Genomic DNA, 20007 nt, shown 5'->3' with positions numbered 1-20007 from the left:
CGGGGGCAACACTGAGGGTTGCGATCCGTTGCCGGACACGGAAAAAGACAAAAGGAAAAAAAAAAAAAAAAAAAAAAAAAAGAAGGACTAGATGTGCTAACGCTGCCTTTGAAGATGAAGGAGGCCATGGTAAGGACCAGAGAGTAGCCACTAGAAGCCAGCAAGGACCTCACACTTACACTATAAAGAGCTAAATTCTGCCAAGGACCTGCATGAGTTTGGAAGTGAATTCTTCCCCAGAGCCCCCAGAGAAGAGCCCAGTTGGTTGACGTGTTTATTTCAGCTTGTGAGATCCTAAGCAGAGAACCTAGCTGAGCTCAGCAAGACTTCTAATTTACAGAACCATGAGATAATAAACGGGTGTTGTTTTAAGCTGCTAAATTTCTAGTAATTTGTTATACAGCAATAGGACACTAACATAACCAGGACTTGTGGAAATACTCTTACTCTGGACCACAGACTTAGATCTTAATGGTTTATATTTTTTTTCACTATTTTATACTCATATGTAAAAAGTCTTGCATCAAACAAAATAAATAAATAAATAAATGCATAAAGGCACAAAACAAATAAATGCGAAAGCTGGTTAGATATTTCATACTTTTTTTTTATAACTCATTCTCCCACTCTTACATTCTGAGTATTATAAGCAATAAAAATATTCACTAAATAGGGTGATTAAAAAATCATATACCACATCAAAAAAAAATTTTTAAATCACACCATTTTTGAAGGTATCATATGTAAGAGATAAAATATTGTTTTCTCATACTTCTTCTCTGTAGTTATCATCCTCCTCCTCCTCAAAATTGCCATTACCTACCAGTAACTGAGTATTTTTAAGTGCCTCTGAATTCTTAAAACAATCCAGCAAAGTACAAGAAACTGAAGTTCAGGAAAATGAGTGACAGAGTATTTGTGTGCCCTTTTGTTTGAAGGGTGGCTAGGAAAGGTGTTTGTTTGTTTGTTTGTTTACCGGTAAGGGGATTGCAACCCCTGGCACGGTGTGGTCTGCACCATGCTCAGCCAGTGAACGCACCAGCCATCCTTATATAGGATCCGAACCCACCACCTCGGCGCTACCAGCACCATACTCTCCCAAGTGAGCCACGGGGCTGGCCCTAGGAAAGGTATTTTTAATAAAAGCTAGGAAAAGGTCATAATGCTATGTGGTAGAGTTACATTTCCATCACAGACCGTGAAGACTAGCATGTTTGGGGCTGGATTTAAAGTAGGTAAAGTTTGGTTGGCAATATGGAAAAGAGAATTCAATAAAGAACTTGATGGCAAGGTAATTGGTTAGGAAATATTTCAACAGTTCATGTAAAAGATGATGAAGATCTCAATCCATTTGGCCCTAAAACATTTTATTATAAAATATTTTTAGTACCTCTGAAAATAGATAATTCTATGCTTATTGAAGGCTTACAAAATAAATGTAGCATATGGTTTAGCTTTCAAATGATCCAAATTCATCACTAGACATTGTTGATAGTAATATCCTCTGGAATTACTAATTAGGACTTTTATGGAATGGCTATATATACTTTCCATACAGCCAGTGGTCTTTGGTGGGTTCTTAATTCTATAGAACCATTGTCTTTTATTTCCTCTTTGGCCAGAACATTCTGTCTTATCTCTTCTCACTACCATCTCTGTTTCTGCAGTTTATATTCTCTGCTGCTATTTCCTCTAGGTGGTTTGCTTGTAGTTGTACACACCTTAAAACATGGAAGAAGTCTTTCAGAACTTACGTTTCCTGGCATCAGCCATTGTTCTCCCCAATTCTGAATTAGAGAGCAACTTACCCTTCCTCCTATGTTTATTAAAAATCCCAGTATGGGTGGCTGCTGATCCTATGCCATAGTGTGCCACACCCTTCCTCCCAGAATCTGTAGATGGTGGTTAAAAGCACCTGTGCTGGGTATATACCCCGAATAATCAAAAGCAGGAATGTGAATAGATATTGGTACACCCATGTTCATAGCAGCATTATTCACAATACCCAAAAGGTGGAAGCAACTCAAGTGTCCATTGAAGGATGAATGAATAAATAAAATGTGGCACATACCTAAAATGCAATATTATTTAGCCTTAAAAAAGAAGAAAATTGGCACATGCTACAAAATGGATAAACCTTGAATACATTATGCTAAGTGTTTTAGTCCGTTTTGGGTTGCTATAATAGAAATGCCTGAGATTGGGTAATTTATAAAGGAAAGAGGTTTATTTGGCTTACAATTCTGGGACAGCTGCACCTGGCACGGGCCTCAGGGCGCTTCCACTCAAGCAGATCACATGGCGAGAGGAAGCAAGAGAGAGAGAAGGTGCCAGGTCTGTTTAAGCAATTAGCTCTCTCGGGAACTAATAGAGTGAGAACTCATTCGTTAATCTCCCCTCCCCCAGGGAGAGCATTAATCCATTCATGAGGGATCCGCCCCCATGACTCAATCAGTTTCCAACACTGCCACATTGGGGATCAAATTTCCACATGAGTTTGGCGGGGATAACAAATCCAAACTCCATCACTAAGCAAAATAAGCAAATCACAAAGGAACAAATACTGTATGATTTCACTTATATGAGACACCTAGAGCAGCCAAATTCATAAGACAAAGTAGAATAGTGGTTGCTAGGGGCAGTGAGGAGGAGGAATGGGAAGTTACTGTTTAATGGGCACAAAGTTTCAATTTAAGGAGAAAAAAAAAGCTCTGGAGATGGAAGGTGGTGATGGTTGTGAAACAATGTGAATGTATTTAATGCCATTGAACTGTAGACTTAAAACTGGTTAAAATGGTATATTTTATGTTATATAAAGATCCCACATATTTGTTTATATTTCACCACAATTACAATAATAAAAAAAGCAACTGTATTGATTAGATAGCCTAAGGAATCTTTACTACATAATAATATAATTGTAGATGGCCTAGAGAAAACAGCAAACCAAACAGGGGGTAGGACGAAGCATCCTTGTATAGATTTCAGGAGAAGTTAAATGCACGATCTAATATCCCAGAATATAGAAAACTGAGCATCCTACTAACTCATCTTATCTCAGAAAATATTTCTTTGGTTACCTACCAAATTATTTTGAATACAGGCCCACATTCTCTGAGCCATAATTTAAAAAAATCCATAAATCTCTGGAAATAAGAGTTTCTATTAGTTCGTGGTAAATCAACAAAACCAAACCTCATGTGTGTTAAGATTTGGTTTTGTTCAAGAGAGGTGCAACTTCCTTTACAAAATCATTGATGAAGGACAATTTCGTTAACAGACCAATCAGGGGGAAACTATCACAGTTGTAAGAAATGGAGATAAGAAATTTTCTTTTAGTGATATAAATTTAATAAGGAACATGTTATAATATGATTTTCAAATTACACTTACAGTTGATGCTTGTGGAAGTAAGAAAAATGTGGTGACCAAGAAATTTAACCTACAGTACAAATTATGGGTTACAAGCAAATTGTTTTATCGAATCTTCTTAGTACAATTCTCTTCTTGGAAAATCAATCCATAAATTTTCTCAATTTTGATTTATCAGCACAAAGTACGATTAATTTACTAAATGTAAAAGAAACAGACTTGCTATCTGCTCAAATATTGAATTATAAGATGACATCTTGTGTTCCTCAGTGGAGTTTCTGGTACTATGGTGCTTCCAAGGGGCTGAAGCGGGTCCCTTGTCTTCTCAGCATCTGGGCCTAAGTGGAATGAAATCTGCTCTCCTTAAAAGTGAAAAGGACTGAAGAAAGTGCTCGGGCAATCTATGCCCAGCACTTATTGACAAGGCTGAGATTAACAACAGACATTATTTGTATCGCATGAGATAAAATCTGACAACATTCCCACAGTCAAATTCTCTGCTTACCACTCCCAAGTCAAGGACTTGACCTTTGGATATGTTTTCATCTGGTTCATCCCTAGAAACACAGAAGACCTTTCCCATCAAATGCTAACAAGTAAGTTAATGGTAGAAGTTGGATATTACTGATACACTCAGATGAATCAAGTGCATCCAATATCCTATATCTCTCAGCCAAATCAGAGAACCTACTTTCCCAGAGAATAACAATCATTACAGTCCACTGAGTCTTGCCTTTCCAATCGTTTCTGTGGCAGCTGGCTACTGGGAAGTTGCTACGGAATTGAAAAGAGGCAGCGTGGGGAGGGCAGATGGCCCCTTTGGGCTTATTTTCACTAAACATTGCAGCTGTGAAACCTACTAATGTTCCAAGTATCCATATAAAATGCTTGCAGAAGGGGCTTCACTAAGGAAGAGCCACAGAGCAGCCATCCTGATGAGTTCTTTCCACTGCTGTAGAATAAGCCCCCATAAACATTAAATGCAGATACATACCAACCTATCTAGCCAGCACTCAACCCAAAAGTGTAATCGGACCATAGGTTTCGCTAAAACTGATTACAGCCAGTATTTTCTTTACTAAAGGAAAACTCAGGAAGATAGCAACTGCCAAAGGAAACAATAAAGGCAGCAAAGGGTGGAAGTTAATTGGTGAAAGTAATTTTAAGAGCAGACAATATTTATTTTTACCATTAGAATGACATTGTATTGATTTTCATATTTGTTCCTGAGCATACAAAATGTTCCAAAGACATCCTGCAAATACCGCAATAATACGCCTAATGTCTATTAAGATGCAAGAACCAGAAAAAGATGGAGTTTGCTAGGAAAGGAAGGTAAGTACCGCATTTTGTTCCAGTTGCAGTTTGTTCTCTCTGAGGTCACTGTAGATATCCAGGAGTTTTCGGATTTTGGAAGGTGGTGCTGCCACATATGAATAATACCTCAATTAAAATGCACACGTGCGCGCGTGCACACACACACACACACACACACATACACACAAATACCTGTGTGTTTGTTTTACTAGAAAAAAGTTAATCGTATAATGTAGAATTTTAAAAGTAAGTCACAGGCACATACTTCATGTGAATGTAATATAAAATCATCCTCATGTAAAGTATAATTCTGTAATAAAATGTAGATAATCCTTCAAGTTTTTATAACTAATAACTATAACTAAGACAGACAAAAAAACAAATCCACATTTGGGAAAAGAAAATTACTTGTGCTTCTTTTGTTGACAACCTTTCAATGTGATATCTGGATTTTAAAGAGCACAGCAGAAACTATATCATGCAGATCAGATTTTATTACTTCATCCTTGGAATCTCCTCACTTTGAAAGGAGGAAAAGTTTGTATTACAAGATCAAATTAACATTTATATAATTTCACCAAAGTAGAGGTCCATGTTCACCAGATGGAATTACAGATGACTACTATGGCAGTGTTGTGGGGTGGGGGGAGTGTACACACATGTGTTTGCATGTCCATGCATGTAAAGACGTACACTGAGGCTTTATATTGAAATAAAAACTGCATACTATGAGACTTATATGCTTCCCTTCAGTGATGCAGTATTAGTTGTTGGATTTAATTTGGTTGAAAATAAGTCAAATTATTATTATTGTATTTTTGCTCTGATATTTTTTTTAAAAAGATACAGAGGGCAAAAAAGCAGATATGGACTTACACTGTACTCCAGCTGTACTACTACCACTGAGTAATTCTGATGCATCCCTCTTTACAAACCTTTTACACTAACAGGAGTTCTCAACTTTTTTTACACCGTGAACACTTTCATCAGCCTGGACAAGCCAATGAACCCTTTTTTGCAGTAATGGTTTCAAAGTGGTGTATAAAATACATAGGATTATAAAAAATATCAATTATACTGAAATATAATATATAATTTTAATATTAAAATCACAATATAAAAATAAATATTGGTATGTTTCTATATATGTTAATATGTAAAAGAATAAAACATTGAAAGTATAGTATAAAAAACTTTAATATTGATTATCTGCAAATGTGGGGATCCTATTGCTTTGTAAAAATGTCTTTATACTTTCTGTCTCTATGGATTTTTTTTAAATTGAGGTGAAATTGATATGACATTTATTAACCATACAACTCAGTGGCATTTAGTGCATTCACAATGTTGTGCAACAAAAACATCTCTCTAGTTTTAAACCTTTTTCATCACCGCAAAAGAAAACAGTCTACCCATTAAGTAATTGCTCTTCATTGTCCCTTCCCACTATCTCCTGGTAACTACCAATTTGCATTCTGTCTCTATGAATTTTCCTATTCTGGATATTTCATATATAAAAAGAATCATACAACATGTGATTTATCATGTCTGACTTCTTTCACTTAGCATAACATTTTCAAGGTTCATCCAAATCCTATGTATAAGTATTTCATTCCTTTTTAGGGTGGAATAATATTTCATCATTGTACATACATAGTATGATTTATTTATTTATTTATTTTTAATTAATATTTTTTTACATTCTATGATGTTGTTGCAGGGAGGGAGGAGGAGAGGGTAAAGAGGAGAAGAAATGGAATAGAAGAAGGAGGAAGGAGGAGGGGCAGGATTGAGGACTGTGGCACCCTCCTCATTCCCACAGGGGAGACCAGTGGGCTTCCAGCAGTGGTTTGGTCACTGCTGGGCTGGGTGCAGATGTCAGAGGGGTGTGGAAAAAGACCTCATCCCCCACCACTCCAGCTCAGGAACCTGGGGCCCTTCTTGCTGTGGCTCAGTGGTTGTTGCTGGGCTGGTTGCACATGTTGGGGGACGTGGCTGAGACCCTTGGCCTCCCACTGCCCTGGCTCAGGAGAGCCCAGGGAACTTCCTACAGCAGCTCAGTGGTCATCGCTGGACTAGTTGTGCGTGCCCTCGGTCCCCACCTTCAGGTCTGGTTGCAGGTGTTGGGGGGCATGGCTGAGGGCCCCAGCCCTGCCCCCTTTCTGGCTTGGTAGCCCAGGGGACTTGTGGTTCTTCTAGGTGTTGTAGGTGTTCTTTGGTGAAATAAGACCTTTACTAGTTAATATCAAACTTTGTCTCTGGTTGTGGGTACTTTGTTTTTTCTTTCAGTTCTGTATTGGATTATTTGCTGTTCCCACCACTTAAACTCTGTGTTGGAACTAATTTGTTATCCTTTGTTTACCTCTAAAATGGGGGAACTTTCTGTGGGAACCAGCACTTGAGCTCTGTAGTTGAGCTAAATTGTTGCTTTGCTGCTGATTCCCTGGGGAAGGCTTTTTGTGTAGCTCAGGTTTTAATGGTTGACTTTATAGGTACTTCCAAGGTCTCATGAGATCAGATGCACCTGGGTTGTGTAGAAACTCTGGTCTGGGATTGAGTCTTTTCATCAATCTGCACCCCATGCAATTCTATATTCCTGAGCAGTCTCCTCTGAGTGGTCCTACACTGACTGGGGGGCTGTGCCCCAATGTTCTCCCAGTGGGCCCGTCTCCCCCACTGCCCATGCTCCAAACACTTTGTATGGGACAGGCCATGTTCTGGTCCCTTGCGATGACTCACTGGTCTCTCAATGGCTCTTTTATTTCAGTTGTGTGGCTCCTTGCTCCTATGTGGGTCCTCCTGCTGGCCTGGGGACCACCAAGGCCCTCTTCTCCCCTGTTGCCTCCAAGCAACTTCATCCAGAGGGCACATCAGTGGCTTTTGCCAGTTCCTGCTCCTTGCACTCACCAACTCCAGCCAGAAAGCAGCCAGGAGTCAAATCAGTCGAAGCAGTTTTTTCTTTCTCTCATCATGGCTTCTCCTGCCTTCATGCACTCCGTAGGTCTCTCCTCTTCTTTCCCTGAGTTCTAGTGGCCCCAGCTTGGCTGCTTTTTTATAGCTCTAAGTTGGTTGATTTGTGGGAGAGAGTGACGCTGGGGAACGTCTTTTCCACTGGAAAAGAACTGGAAAAGTCCATAATCGAGCTGGAAGTCCAGCATGATTTATTTATTTATTACATTCCTCCACTGATGGACATTTGGGTTGTTTCTACCTTCTGACCATTATGAATAATGCTATTATAAGCCTGTGTGTACAAGTTTCTGTGTGGGTATATGCTTTCATTTCTCTTGGGTATATACCCAGGAGTGGAATTGCTGGGTCATATGGTAATTCTATGTTTTAATTTTTGAGGAACTGCCAAACTGTTTTCTACTGTGGTGGCACCATTTTATATTTTCCACATCCTTGTCAACACTTGTTATTTTCCACTTTTTTTATTATAAGCATCCTAGTGAGTGTGAAATGGTATCTCATTGTGATTTTGATTTGTGTTTCCCTGAAATTTAATGATGTTGATAACCTTGTCAAGTGCTTATTGGCCATTTGCATATCTTTGGTGAAATATCTATTCAAGTTCTATGTCCTTTTTAAAATTAGGTGGTTTGTCTTTTTGTTGTTGTGCTGTAAGAGTTCTTTATATATTCTGGACCATTATCAAATGTATTTGCAAATCTTTTTCCCATTCTGTAGACTGTCTTTTGGCATTCTTGATAATGTCCTTTGGATACAAAGAAGTCTTTAAATTTTATAAATTCCAATTTCTTTACTTTTTGTTGCTCTGGTTTCTTTTTATTATAGCAATTGTATATAAATATGCATATATATTCACATATACATACTTGTGTACATATATATACACACATAAATATTTAATAAAAATAAAGCCAGTATTCTCACATATAGTAACTTCTTACATCTTTTCTGTAAACATATGTTACATATCACCATTACCATGAGAAAACTAAGGCTCTGATCAATTTAGTGATCTGCTGAAGACTGCACAAATTAACAGCAGCAGAATCTTCTGTCTGTAAATACCAGGCAATAACATTAGTTCAATACTTGAGGAGTGAATAATGAGTCATGTGGCATTACTTGTGATTATGAAAGCTAAATATTTTTCCATTTTCAATTAAACTCAACAAATATTTGTCCAGTTCTTCCTACATGTCGATGCTGTATTAGCTTCGTGGAATAGAACAATGAACAACATGGACACAATTCTGGCCCTCATGGCGTTTTTAGGCTGGCAAGAAGGACAAATATTAACCCCCAAATTCTAAGTATGAGAGGTGAAGTACATTGTGCTATGGAAACAAGTAATAAAAATCTCCCCCACACGTATACTCATCAGTACATTTGGGAACTTTAGTATACTCCACGTCTTCCTTACAAATTGTCTTATATTTCGTCAGACTGTTTCAAAGGTACAAATTTTTCCTCATTATGCTGAAAGCTCTTTAAGGAGGAAAGCCATGTGTGATAATTCTAGTATCCTTCACAGTGTTATGCCTTTCAGCAGAACAAGAAATAATTGTTGAGCTCAACTAGAATGCAGAGGAGGAGTTAAGGACTGAGGGATAGTGAAACCTTAAGTACAGACTTGTATGGTAATTTATAAAAGATTTATAATAAATAATAATTTATAATTATTCAGCACTACTTGCTATTAAGAAATGGCAAGACTTTGAGGAGTTAAAACTTGAGTAGTGTAACACAGATTGGAAACGGTGGAACAAGAATTCAAACCCAGGCAGTCTGACTCCCAGGGCTCATGTTCGTAACCCCTCTGGGACTCTATCTCCTACTAATGAAATTAAACCTTGACAATTGTGCAAATATTTAGTAGCTTAACTTCAAACAAAGTTCACATACATAAGCGTGTACATATACATGCACACTTTTGCACACACACACACACACACACACTATAGTACATAATCAAAATCGTAAATTATAGTGTAGCTGTGATAACTAGATCCAAGGAGGAAGAAATAAAGATTCAAAAAATATGCAGTAAACTAAAAATATATGTTGAGTAATAACATCAGTAATTATTATAATAAAGAAGAAAAGGGCCTGGAAAAGGTGATATAGGAAAAAATCCCACCCTGTACTTTAATGTATCCTATTTTTCTTTTCTAAAAACAATCATCCCAAGAGGGTTCCATCTGTAATTTACCACAACAAAATAACGTGGCTTTGAGAAAATGACATGTTGGAAACACTATTACCTACAGGATGCTGCATACTCAAAAACTACCTTTAACACACAAATGATGGAAATTGCGCACTAGTTGTGCTGACAAAGCAGTCAACACAACATAACTTTGCTCCTTTATCTACAAAGTGGTGACCTTGATGAGAAAACCAAGCAAAACATTCCCTCAGAATGGTAGAGTTAGTCACTAGTGAAATTTTTAAATTTTTATTTTATGCGTATAGCAACACTAGACACTACATACTACAAAAGAAGGTGACCAAGTAAAACTTGTGAACTGGAAAATTACTTGTCCATGTAGTGAACTTGTGATATTTGGGTGTGACGACATAAGAATTTAATGACATGACTCTTTTCTATTAATATGACTACATTTCTGGGAAACTGTGTCCTGCATGTATTCAATGTACCCCTTACATTAAACAAGGAAAGCAAATTCAAATCTATAGTAGATGTTTAAATAGCTAACATTTTGTTAAAATATAGCCTATTAGCTATTAGTTGACAAAACTCACCTTTTTAAATGTTTTTCTAAAAAACTTACATTAAACAAGGAAAGCAAATTCAAATCTATAGTAGATGTTTAAATAGCTAACATTTTCTTAAAATATAGCCTATTAGCTATTAGTTGACAAAACTCACCTTTTTAAATGTTTTTCTAAAAAGTTTTCTTTTTAAGACTATGTACTTTTAAACCATGGAAGAACACATGCTTCATTTATACGGCATCATTATAGACTGAATAAGTTTGCAGGTAACAGCTACTAATTCCAATAAGAAAAAGAAATTAAGATAGAAAATATGACATCTGTGGTGAAAGTAACTTTAAAACACATTATCTTCTTCCTTACTTCCTTAATTTCTTATGAATAGGCTTTGTTCCAACAGTCTGTTTACAAGGTGGGTGTTTTAAAACTTAGCTGTGCTTTCCCACAGAAGCCATGACATAATCAGAGGCTGGGTCCTCCCACCATGCCACAGCAGCAAAGCTTTCTGCTCAAGGTCACCCAGCCCACATCACCTGAGCAGGTACTGGAAGGAATTAACAAAAATAGATTCATAGGTACCCTGAATTCTACCCACTCATTAGTCAAAAACTTCACTCCTCTTTAATTCCAGGCCCCAGCTACTTCTGAGATTTCCTCAGGTCTGGAATCCACTGTGGATGTAATAACCTTAAATATTTCTCCTGGAGTTGGCAGTACCCAGGAAGGAGAATATCTAGCTCTCCAACATGAGTCATGGGTTGTGGACTGACGGCCTTGCAGAGATATGTTAGAGCTTCCAGAACAAGAGAAACAATTTCAGCCTTTTTTTTTTTGACTACCATCTTTCTATGAGCTCAGGATACCTAACTTTAGCCCTTCCTCCTTTCCACCAGCTGTCACATCTGTTATACTTGCCACTAACAGCCTCCCTATTTGTAATTTGCTGCTTTGAATCTATCATCTGAGAAGTCAAATGACCAGAACTATGTCTAAGTTAAGAGCCGAGCTCTGAGAGATAGCCAGATACCCTCTCTTTCAGGACAGCTTGCAGCAGGTTTCCTGGAAGCCATTTCCTTGCTTCTCAGAGCTTTTCTTATCTAATTCCCTGCTTGGCAGTCTTAAAAAGCTGACCTCCATCTGCAAGAGGTGTTCCTATTGTATGATACAGTAGACAACATACCAAAATGTAAGAGGGAGATATACATTCCAGTGCATGTACACTGGGGACCTACCCTGGGGACCTTCATACTCACAAAACCTCTCTGCATTCCATTTCTTCACTAGCAAAATGAATACATTCATACCCACCCTGCTTACTATACAGAGTCAGTGAGGTATAGTGGATTAAAAACTATAAACTGCTTTAAGAATGACTTATTATGAAAACAATGGTCTTTAAAAAGAAAAATGATCATTCTCAGGGGTCTATAAACTATACCTTTTAGCCAAATGCAGCCTGCTGACTGTTTTTATAAAGTTTTATTGGAAGACAGCCTCACCCACCTGTTTATGTATTGTCTATGGCCTCTCTCGTACTACAATGGCAGAGTTCAGTAGTTGTGACAGAGATCATATGGTCCATAAAGCTGAAAATATTTACTATCCAGCCCTGTTCAGAAAAAGTGTTTCTGACCCATCGTATCAAGAAATGTTTTATTTTCAAGCAAACATGATTTTATTTTCCCATTAAAAAAATCCAGTTGCTTAATATGGGATATTTTACAAGAAAAAAACCATAAGTTTAACAGAAGACCTTCAATATTAATAATTACCATATTAATAGCACAAAAGAAATTTGTTATGCAAGTTTTCTGCTATGTAAACCCATTACTGTAAACATAAAAGCCCTCAGAATTATTTTAAATTTAATTCTTAAAAGAACAATTAGTTCAGAGCTGAGAGGGAAAAAAATCAGTATTACATAACCCCTCGTGTGTCTCACAGCAATGAGGTCAACAAGCTGCCCAGAGCTGTCAGTGCCAACACACTGTGGGAGCTCAAATATTAATCAAAATGACATCTCCAGTTTTCTCCCTTCCTAATCAGGCCTAAACATCATGGGACATCTGGCGAATCAATAAGCAAAACTGGATGCCCTCGTCATTCCCAACCTGGCAGCACTGCATTTTCAGCCAGAAGATGAGGGCCCTCAGTGTCACACAAACACTTCTCTACTTCAGTCGTCTGCCTCTTCCACGAGATAAGCATGCCCACCTGTGACCCCGAACTTTACCCTGGCATGCATCTGACTATGCCACCTGTCACAGAACAAAACACCCCTTACCATGTCAAGACGAAACAGGCATGAAGGTACGTGGCTCTAGAATATGCTTTGTGTTCTAACAAAGAGACCGATGAGTAAAGTGGAAATAGGCTGTTATGAAGTATTTATGAAAACCAGAAAGAGGTCTCCTGTGCCATCCTTCATACCTGATGGAGGATGGCACAGGGACTGACTCTATACCCGCTCCCCAAAACTCCCACCAAGGCAGACTTTTGGCACAGTCGAGAATTAATTACCTCTGGCTTCAGGCTCCTTCTGCTTCCTTTACTTTCTAGACCCCTTTCTCCTAAACTCTTATCCTACTGACACCTCCTATTTTGTCTCTATGGGCCTGGGAGTTGCTGTAATGCTGACAGATGTGATAAATACCCATGCCTTCATGTCAATTTATTTCTTATTTGTGTATTTAGAATATTAAACTCTTATCCTACTGACACCTCCTATTTTGTCTCTATGGGCCTGGGAGTTGCTGTAATGTTGACAGATGTGATAAATACCCATGCCTTCATGTCAATTTATTTCTTATTTGTGTATTTAGAATAGGCTGAGTAGGAGAAATGGAACAAAGAACAGGTTTGTTTATACATGGAACTAAGTTTGAATGCTATGGAGAGAATATCTATAAGCAAAGCTAAAAGGCAAAGACTCAGAAAAAGTTGACTGAAGCAGAAAACACACTGGACTATATCTGAGGAGGTGAGACAGACACCGTGAACTTCAAAGACCCTAGGGGAGACCTGGAGGAGAGAGCCAAGGACCTACCTACAGTTGGGTAGCCATGATCTGAGAATTACCCCAATTGGCCAATGTTAAGAGGACCTTATTTGTATTCAATCTATTGAGGACCAAGAATATTTGGGTTAGTTTATTCACTCAACATTCATTTACTTATTCGTGTGCCAGGCTTATCAGTAAACAGGCACATTCCATATCCTCATAGAGCTCTTGTCAGCCTAATTGTTTTGTTCTTAGCTGGTATTTTCTCCCCTAACTTTATGAAAATATAAATGAAAAAGCTTCCTGTTCCCAAAGTTTTCCACCTTTCCAGAAAAAGGATAAACAGAAATCAAGTACAGTAAACGTGATGGAAGCATTGCAGCCAGTTGAAATCTACCTTGGGAATGAAAAAGTAGTGGATTAAATTTTAAGTGAAATTGGAATTGCAGAGATAAAAGGCAACCCACAACAAAGCCAATACCAGACACCAGACTGAAAGGAACAACATAAACTTATGCAAAAGAAATGAGTGTGGTAAAGAAAGTTGGGCCATCAGCCACCTCCACAGGGTGCTGTGGGGTTGAAATGAGACTCTCAATGGATGATGCTTTGAAAAAGTAAAGAGGTACATCACAAATGTGAAGGCATTGATATGATTACTAGCAATAATATCATCAATTATAAGTGCCATCTTAGGTTGTGTTGAGGTTGTTTTTAAACTATTAAGGTAGATAATCAAACAACCTCATTCAGAACAAATATTCTATAGGTTAATTTGGCACTAAACATGTGTGCATTATTTGATAGCGAAGTTCTAAAACCAAATATTTAAAATAGGAAATAATATAAATAACCAACTATAGGAGATTCCTGAATTGAAGTGTGGTGTGTCCATAATGGCCACTCTACCGATTGTTGTCCATTTGACCATACACACCATCCTTTCCTACCTTTCTGTGTTCTGCTCTGTGCACAGGGAATCTGATGCCCAGAACTGAATGCCCTTACCCTCTGACTTTCAGTTGGATTAAACTATTGGAGGCTACTGCAGAAAGAGAAAGAAGAGATTTCTTCTAGCTCTCTCTGTTTCAGTCCTGCATTTCTGGCAGGGTCTGTTTCTCTTCCACGACTTCAGGGGGTGACCATTCCTCCTTGGCTTCAGCTCTCACTGGGTTCCATCAGCACTATTTTCTGCTCTTGCTGCTTCAGCCCTAAAGGTGGTAAGAGCTTCCTGATGCTGCCAATGTTCAGCTGCTGGGGGCCCTCACCATTCATTCCTTGTCTGTTCCCTAATTCCAACCCACACCCCTATATATAGTCCTTTCATTAAAGTCTCGTCATTTGACCCATCTGGGTTGAATTCGGTATCCTGCTAGGACTGAAATGCAACATAAACATCTATTTATTGACATGAAAAGACACCTACCAGAAAGTACACCAAAATATTAAAAACACTTATCTTTAGGTCACGGGACAGGATTATTTGTTTTTCTTTATGTTTTCTTTTTCAAATGTTCTACAACATTTGATTATGTATTTGGGGTGTATAAAAATGATTAGAAAATTAAAATACAAAATGGGGATAAACATAATCTCAAGAAGTGCTAGTGATTCACCTTCTCTCCTTTACTTTCAACCTCATCAAAAAAAGACATAAATAAAAAGTTGCATGGCTAGAAGGTATCCTGATGGGGCAGTGGAGCTACGAACATTTGTGAGTGACAAAATATTTCTTTATTCTTGCTGGATTCTATTATTTGTGAAAAATATGTTCAGTTACCAAAGATTCACAATTGAAAATGCAATTATACACATTTAGAATTGTTTTACAGATTCAGGTTTCACAAGTAGAAGTCAAGATTTTGCTGTATTCTTTGATAATAACAATAATAGTTAACTATTACTAAGGGCTTACCACCTACAGGCACTGTTTACAAGCCTTGTAGGTATTAGCTCATTTAATGCTGACAGAAAGAAAGTATTATTACTCTCATTTGGCAGATAAGGAAATTGACATGCAGAGAAGCCAAATGATTTTCCCAAGGTCAAATTGCTCCTCATTAGCAGTTTCTGGAGGCAAGCCCAGGCATTAGACCCTATTTTATCCCTTATACTCAACTGCCACTCAGATCAATAGATTATCTAAGAATTCTAAAATTCTCCTAATTTTGTGTATATAGTGCAAAGACCACCCAGGGCTCTTATATTAGCTCATCACCTGTTAACTGTGCAATCATGAACATTTAAAAATCATGCAAATTCCTCATATGCAAATTCCTCATCAACAAAATGGTGAATAATATCTCTCCGACCTAACCCAGAAGTTGTGAGAATCTAATGGAAAAATGAGCATGAAAGCCCATCAAAGCTGTAAAACAAGGTACGAATGTAAGGTTAGTACTATGTTGTACCCTCTACACACCAGTATATTAGTCATCATCATTAATACTCAACAGTCAAATATAAAGAAAATAACAATTATTTTGGTGAAGTATGACTCTAAACTATGTAATATTATAAACTATCCAGTCTATTAATAACACCCAACATAAAACCAGCACTGATTAATCAATAAAAATCATGCAACAGTTTCATTACAATGTACTCTCAAGTGAACTCCCCTGACTCATATTCATTAATTACCTCACATTATTTGATATGTTTTCAGCATTTTCCTGAAATTTGTTACTTTCAATCTTCAGTTACACGGTAAAACTTTTTAAAAAATCTCTAAAGTTCATACTATACACTCCCTACATTACAATAACAAAAGTTCAATTCAGCTACTCAGTTTTCAGTTTCCCTGACTCAACTTTTTGGAGTTTTGTAATTAATTATATTCCATTATTACTGATCATCAATTAGCTCCAAATGTTGCTGAGATGGTGAGTATGCTGAAGAAGGCAGAATTTAATGATAATTTGAGACCAGTGGGACACTAAATTTCTCTCTTGTTAATAATTAAAGTAGATAATTTATGTTTTTATTTATAGCTTCCAGAAATATCCGGCTGATTCCTGTACACTGCCCTGTCAGCTAATCATCAGCCCATCAGGATCTGACTTAGGCTGTTGTGTTTTATTTTCCACATATGACTTTAACTGAAGATATCAAATGCAGCCCAACTAAAGGTTAAAGCAAGCGAGGATGTCACAGTGTTTCTCTGGAACTCTCCACCTGGTCAAATGCTTGGACATCATAATATATAAAGGATGAAAAGAAGGTAAAATTTCAATTTACCTGTTTCAATTTCCCAGATGTAGACAGAGTCATCTGTACATTCAACAATTAAAAAATTTTCAGCTGGGTGCCATTTTATCATCCTCACAGGGAAAAGGTGCTTCCGGGCACGCAGGAGGCACCTCTTCTCCTCAAGGTGCAGGAGGGCCACGGAATGGTCACTGCACACACAGCAAATTATCGGAGTACCTCTTAGCTGTAAAAAGAAAAAAAAAACAAACAAAAAACCAAAAATACCAGCATGTTTGTATAAGTAAATACTCAAAAACTTTCTTTATGATTAAATCAGATTTTTCCCCCAATAAGAAAAAAGTTTTGTTAAAGCCCCATTTACAAAAGGACATTTCTGCTTCCTACAGAACCTCTCCACGTAACACTCAATGGAAGAGCTTTAAACACCGAGGAGTTTAAACTAAACAACCTATCAGGAAGGTCAAGAGAGAAAAGGAAAAAGGAAAATTCCAGGCCAAGTCTACTTACAAAATAAATGAAGGACTTGACCATCACTCAGCAAATTCAGGCAGTGAGGCTAGACATCGGAAATAATGGCAGAATAAAATAAACCCCAACACTAATTTGTTGCCACAAAAAGAAGCTATTTGAAGACACAAGCTTAGGCCCAAGTGTATCACGAATGATATTTTCTACTAAGAGCCTCAAAATGTGACTTGGTGCTGTTCCCAGAACTACACAGATTCTAATCCAAACAGGAAACTCAGTGTAGACACAGTCTAAAAGAGGTAAGCATTAAATAGTTCCAACTGAATGTACAGCCTCAAAGACACAAAGACCAAAAATAGGCTCTTAGGACAACAATCCTTAAGACACTTTTTAAACAGTCAGCATGTGGTTACCTTGAACATAGTTTAGGACAATGGCCCTCCATGCTGGGTGCTACTGATCTAGCCAGACTTTCAGCTGCTGTATTTAAGTGTCTGCTGGGATCCCTCCAGACTCTCCCAGCACTCATCACTAACCTCTCTGGGGAGCACTAGGGAACATGTTATCTTTCCTAATTCTTTTTAAGGAGACTACAGAAATCTCAAGGAAAACAATCACAAAATGGCAGGTATGATAGATGTGGAGCCTAGACTTGCAGATTACATCATATCTCCTTTCTCCCCAACCATCCTACATCTTAGAAAACTTGCCCATCTTACAGCTTCTACTATGGGCAGCCCAGTGTGCTTCAAGAAACTTAAACACATACATCCATACCATGCGGAACACAAATTTTATGGCTAGTGACCACCACACACTAAGCCAATTACACTCTGTTTCCTAGACATTTGAAACTGTGAAGCTAAAAGAATTCATAGGAAGAAGCAAGAGAAGGGAGCAATCACAGAAAATCAGACTTTTGGGGGGTAGGAAACTTGGTTTCTAAATTTGTACTTCAAATTCCACTAAGCCCTTGCTGTAGTGTTTTGTCTTGGATGTCTGAAAGATTGCCTCTATGCCCTTTCGATAAACTCCCTTTTTACTGAATTTGACTTGAATAGCTCCTGATCCTCAGAGTGAAATTGTTTATGACTAGAGGCAGAAGTAAAAGGGGCTGGGAGAGGAACTGACTTGGACTGCTGTCTTGGGGCTGGAAAAAAATTATTAAAACAAACAAAAAAAAAAAAAGGAGAACCTCAGAAATAAAGGACATATGAAGGTATCCCACATCACCACATGGAAGCTTTTTTGAAAACTCACAATTTCATTTCACTGTTTCGTTTAATTGTTCATATTGCTGAAATATTGTTTTCATTATGTCTTACTCCAAAAATGCAAAGTTTCTCTGAGTTTAATGTGAAGCTGGTTTTTAATATCATTATGGAGAAATAATTTTTAGAATCCAATTAACTATCTTACAAACTCAGTTTTCTTTGTTACCATGTGCTCTTATTACAAAGGAAGCTCAAAAGTTCATTGTTAGTATTTGAACAAAGACATCAGCTCTCCAGCAGCTGACCTTAAGTTAACATTTCATGAGAAAATTATACCCAAAACTATTTCATTTTGCCCAGCACAAAGTTGATGTTCATATATTTGTTAAAGTCTATTATTTGTTAAATACTGTAAAAAAATAAGCAAATAAAAATTCATTAAGAAAAAGAAAATGTAACTATCAATATCATTATAAAAGGAAATGGTTGAAGGCAAAAGTTAACTTCTAATTTATAGATTTCTATATCATTTGACTTGTTTTTGCATTATCTATTACCTTTATAAAAAAAGATTGTTTCATTAAAAATTAAGATATAGAACCAGAGAAAAAAGAAAAAACATGTAAGTACATAAAGAGAAATAATTAAGTGGCTTTTGTAAATCCAAGAATTGATTAAATATTTGCTTTAGAGCCAAATTATTTGTATCATATAAGTTGTAATAATAATAAAATGCATAAAAAAGATTAGAAAGGAATATATAAAAATTATCTGATTGTATTATGGATACATAGAACTTACTGTTTTTTTTTTCTGTGGGAACATGGGTTATTTTCCCTTTTTTTTAATAGTCTATAATATTATATAACTTTCAAATTTTTTTATGTTTTATTCTTTCTCTTCACTTACTCTGAAATTCTCTGGTGACATCAAAAGACTTGTTACTGGACCAGCTTCCAAAAAGAATTTATGCAAAACTTCTCCAGTAAAGATATCCCACAAGATGACACATGAGTCCTGATCCCCAGACACGATCCAACTTTGGTCTAATTTCGCAGAGAGACCATGTGGATAAAGTAAAGAAGTAACACTTTGGTGATGGCCTTTAAGAACTTTGAGAGGAGGGGAATCTGGAAAACGATCAAACACCAAATAATAAAAAAAGTTATTTTTGTTCAGGAAATAGTCGTGAGATTTTATTTTATAAGTTTTTAATATAAGAAGACTACATATAATTAAAACATGCACTTGGTGAGTGCCTCACGAGAAGCCAGATCATGCTTGTGATGGGCACTAAAGTTAGTTGTTTGAAGCCTATTAATTCTTTAAGGACGATAGCAAATTCCAGTACCATATAACAGCAAAAAGAGTGGACAGTTCATACATTTTGCACTCACAAAAATAAGCTCAGAATATTACTGCTGTTCTTCAAATTACTATGATCGACTTTAGTATACAAGAAAAGCAAAGTTTCATCTTTGCTTTTTAAGATGGTTAGAGATTACCTATTTCCACCTCTTTGTTTTACAGACGCAGTACAGTCTTAGAGAGGTTAAGTGACTTGTATCCAAGTGTGCATGCGTGAAGCATGATATTTAAGAGCACAGCTTTGCTATTAAACAAATCTGCCTTTGTTTTTTCTCGGTCTATCACTAGATGTGTTACCATGGACAAGTTGCTTTTTCCCTCTAAACCACAGGTACTGCATTTGAA

The 20007-nt window shown here is 37.1% G+C and overlaps 1 protein-coding gene across 1 annotated transcript in view; it reads right to left on the bottom strand.

Annotated features, from left to right (window-relative positions):
* Window positions 1-20007, bottom strand: part of WDR72 (WD repeat domain 72) — a gene marked incomplete at its 3' end in the record, with an annotated part of 55534 nt that overhangs the window by 8411 nt on the left and 27116 nt on the right. The window contains exons 12-13 of the mRNA XM_008586639.1: window positions 19204-19424; window positions 16640-16835 (exon numbers count right to left, since the gene is read on the bottom strand). Coding sequence (XP_008584861.1) covers window positions 16640-16835; window positions 19204-19424 — 417 coding nt within the window. The remainder of the gene's footprint in view (window positions 1-16639; window positions 16836-19203; window positions 19425-20007) is intronic.

The sequence above is a fragment of the Galeopterus variegatus genome, unplaced genomic scaffold (genome assembly GCF_000696425.1).
Source record: "Galeopterus variegatus unplaced genomic scaffold, G_variegatus-3.0.2 Scaffold4061, whole genome shotgun sequence".
Classification (NCBI taxonomy): domain Eukaryota; kingdom Metazoa; phylum Chordata; class Mammalia; order Dermoptera; family Cynocephalidae; genus Galeopterus; species Galeopterus variegatus.
Note: the sequence above shows the minus strand (reverse complement) of the source record. Positions and strands in the feature narration are given on the sequence as shown.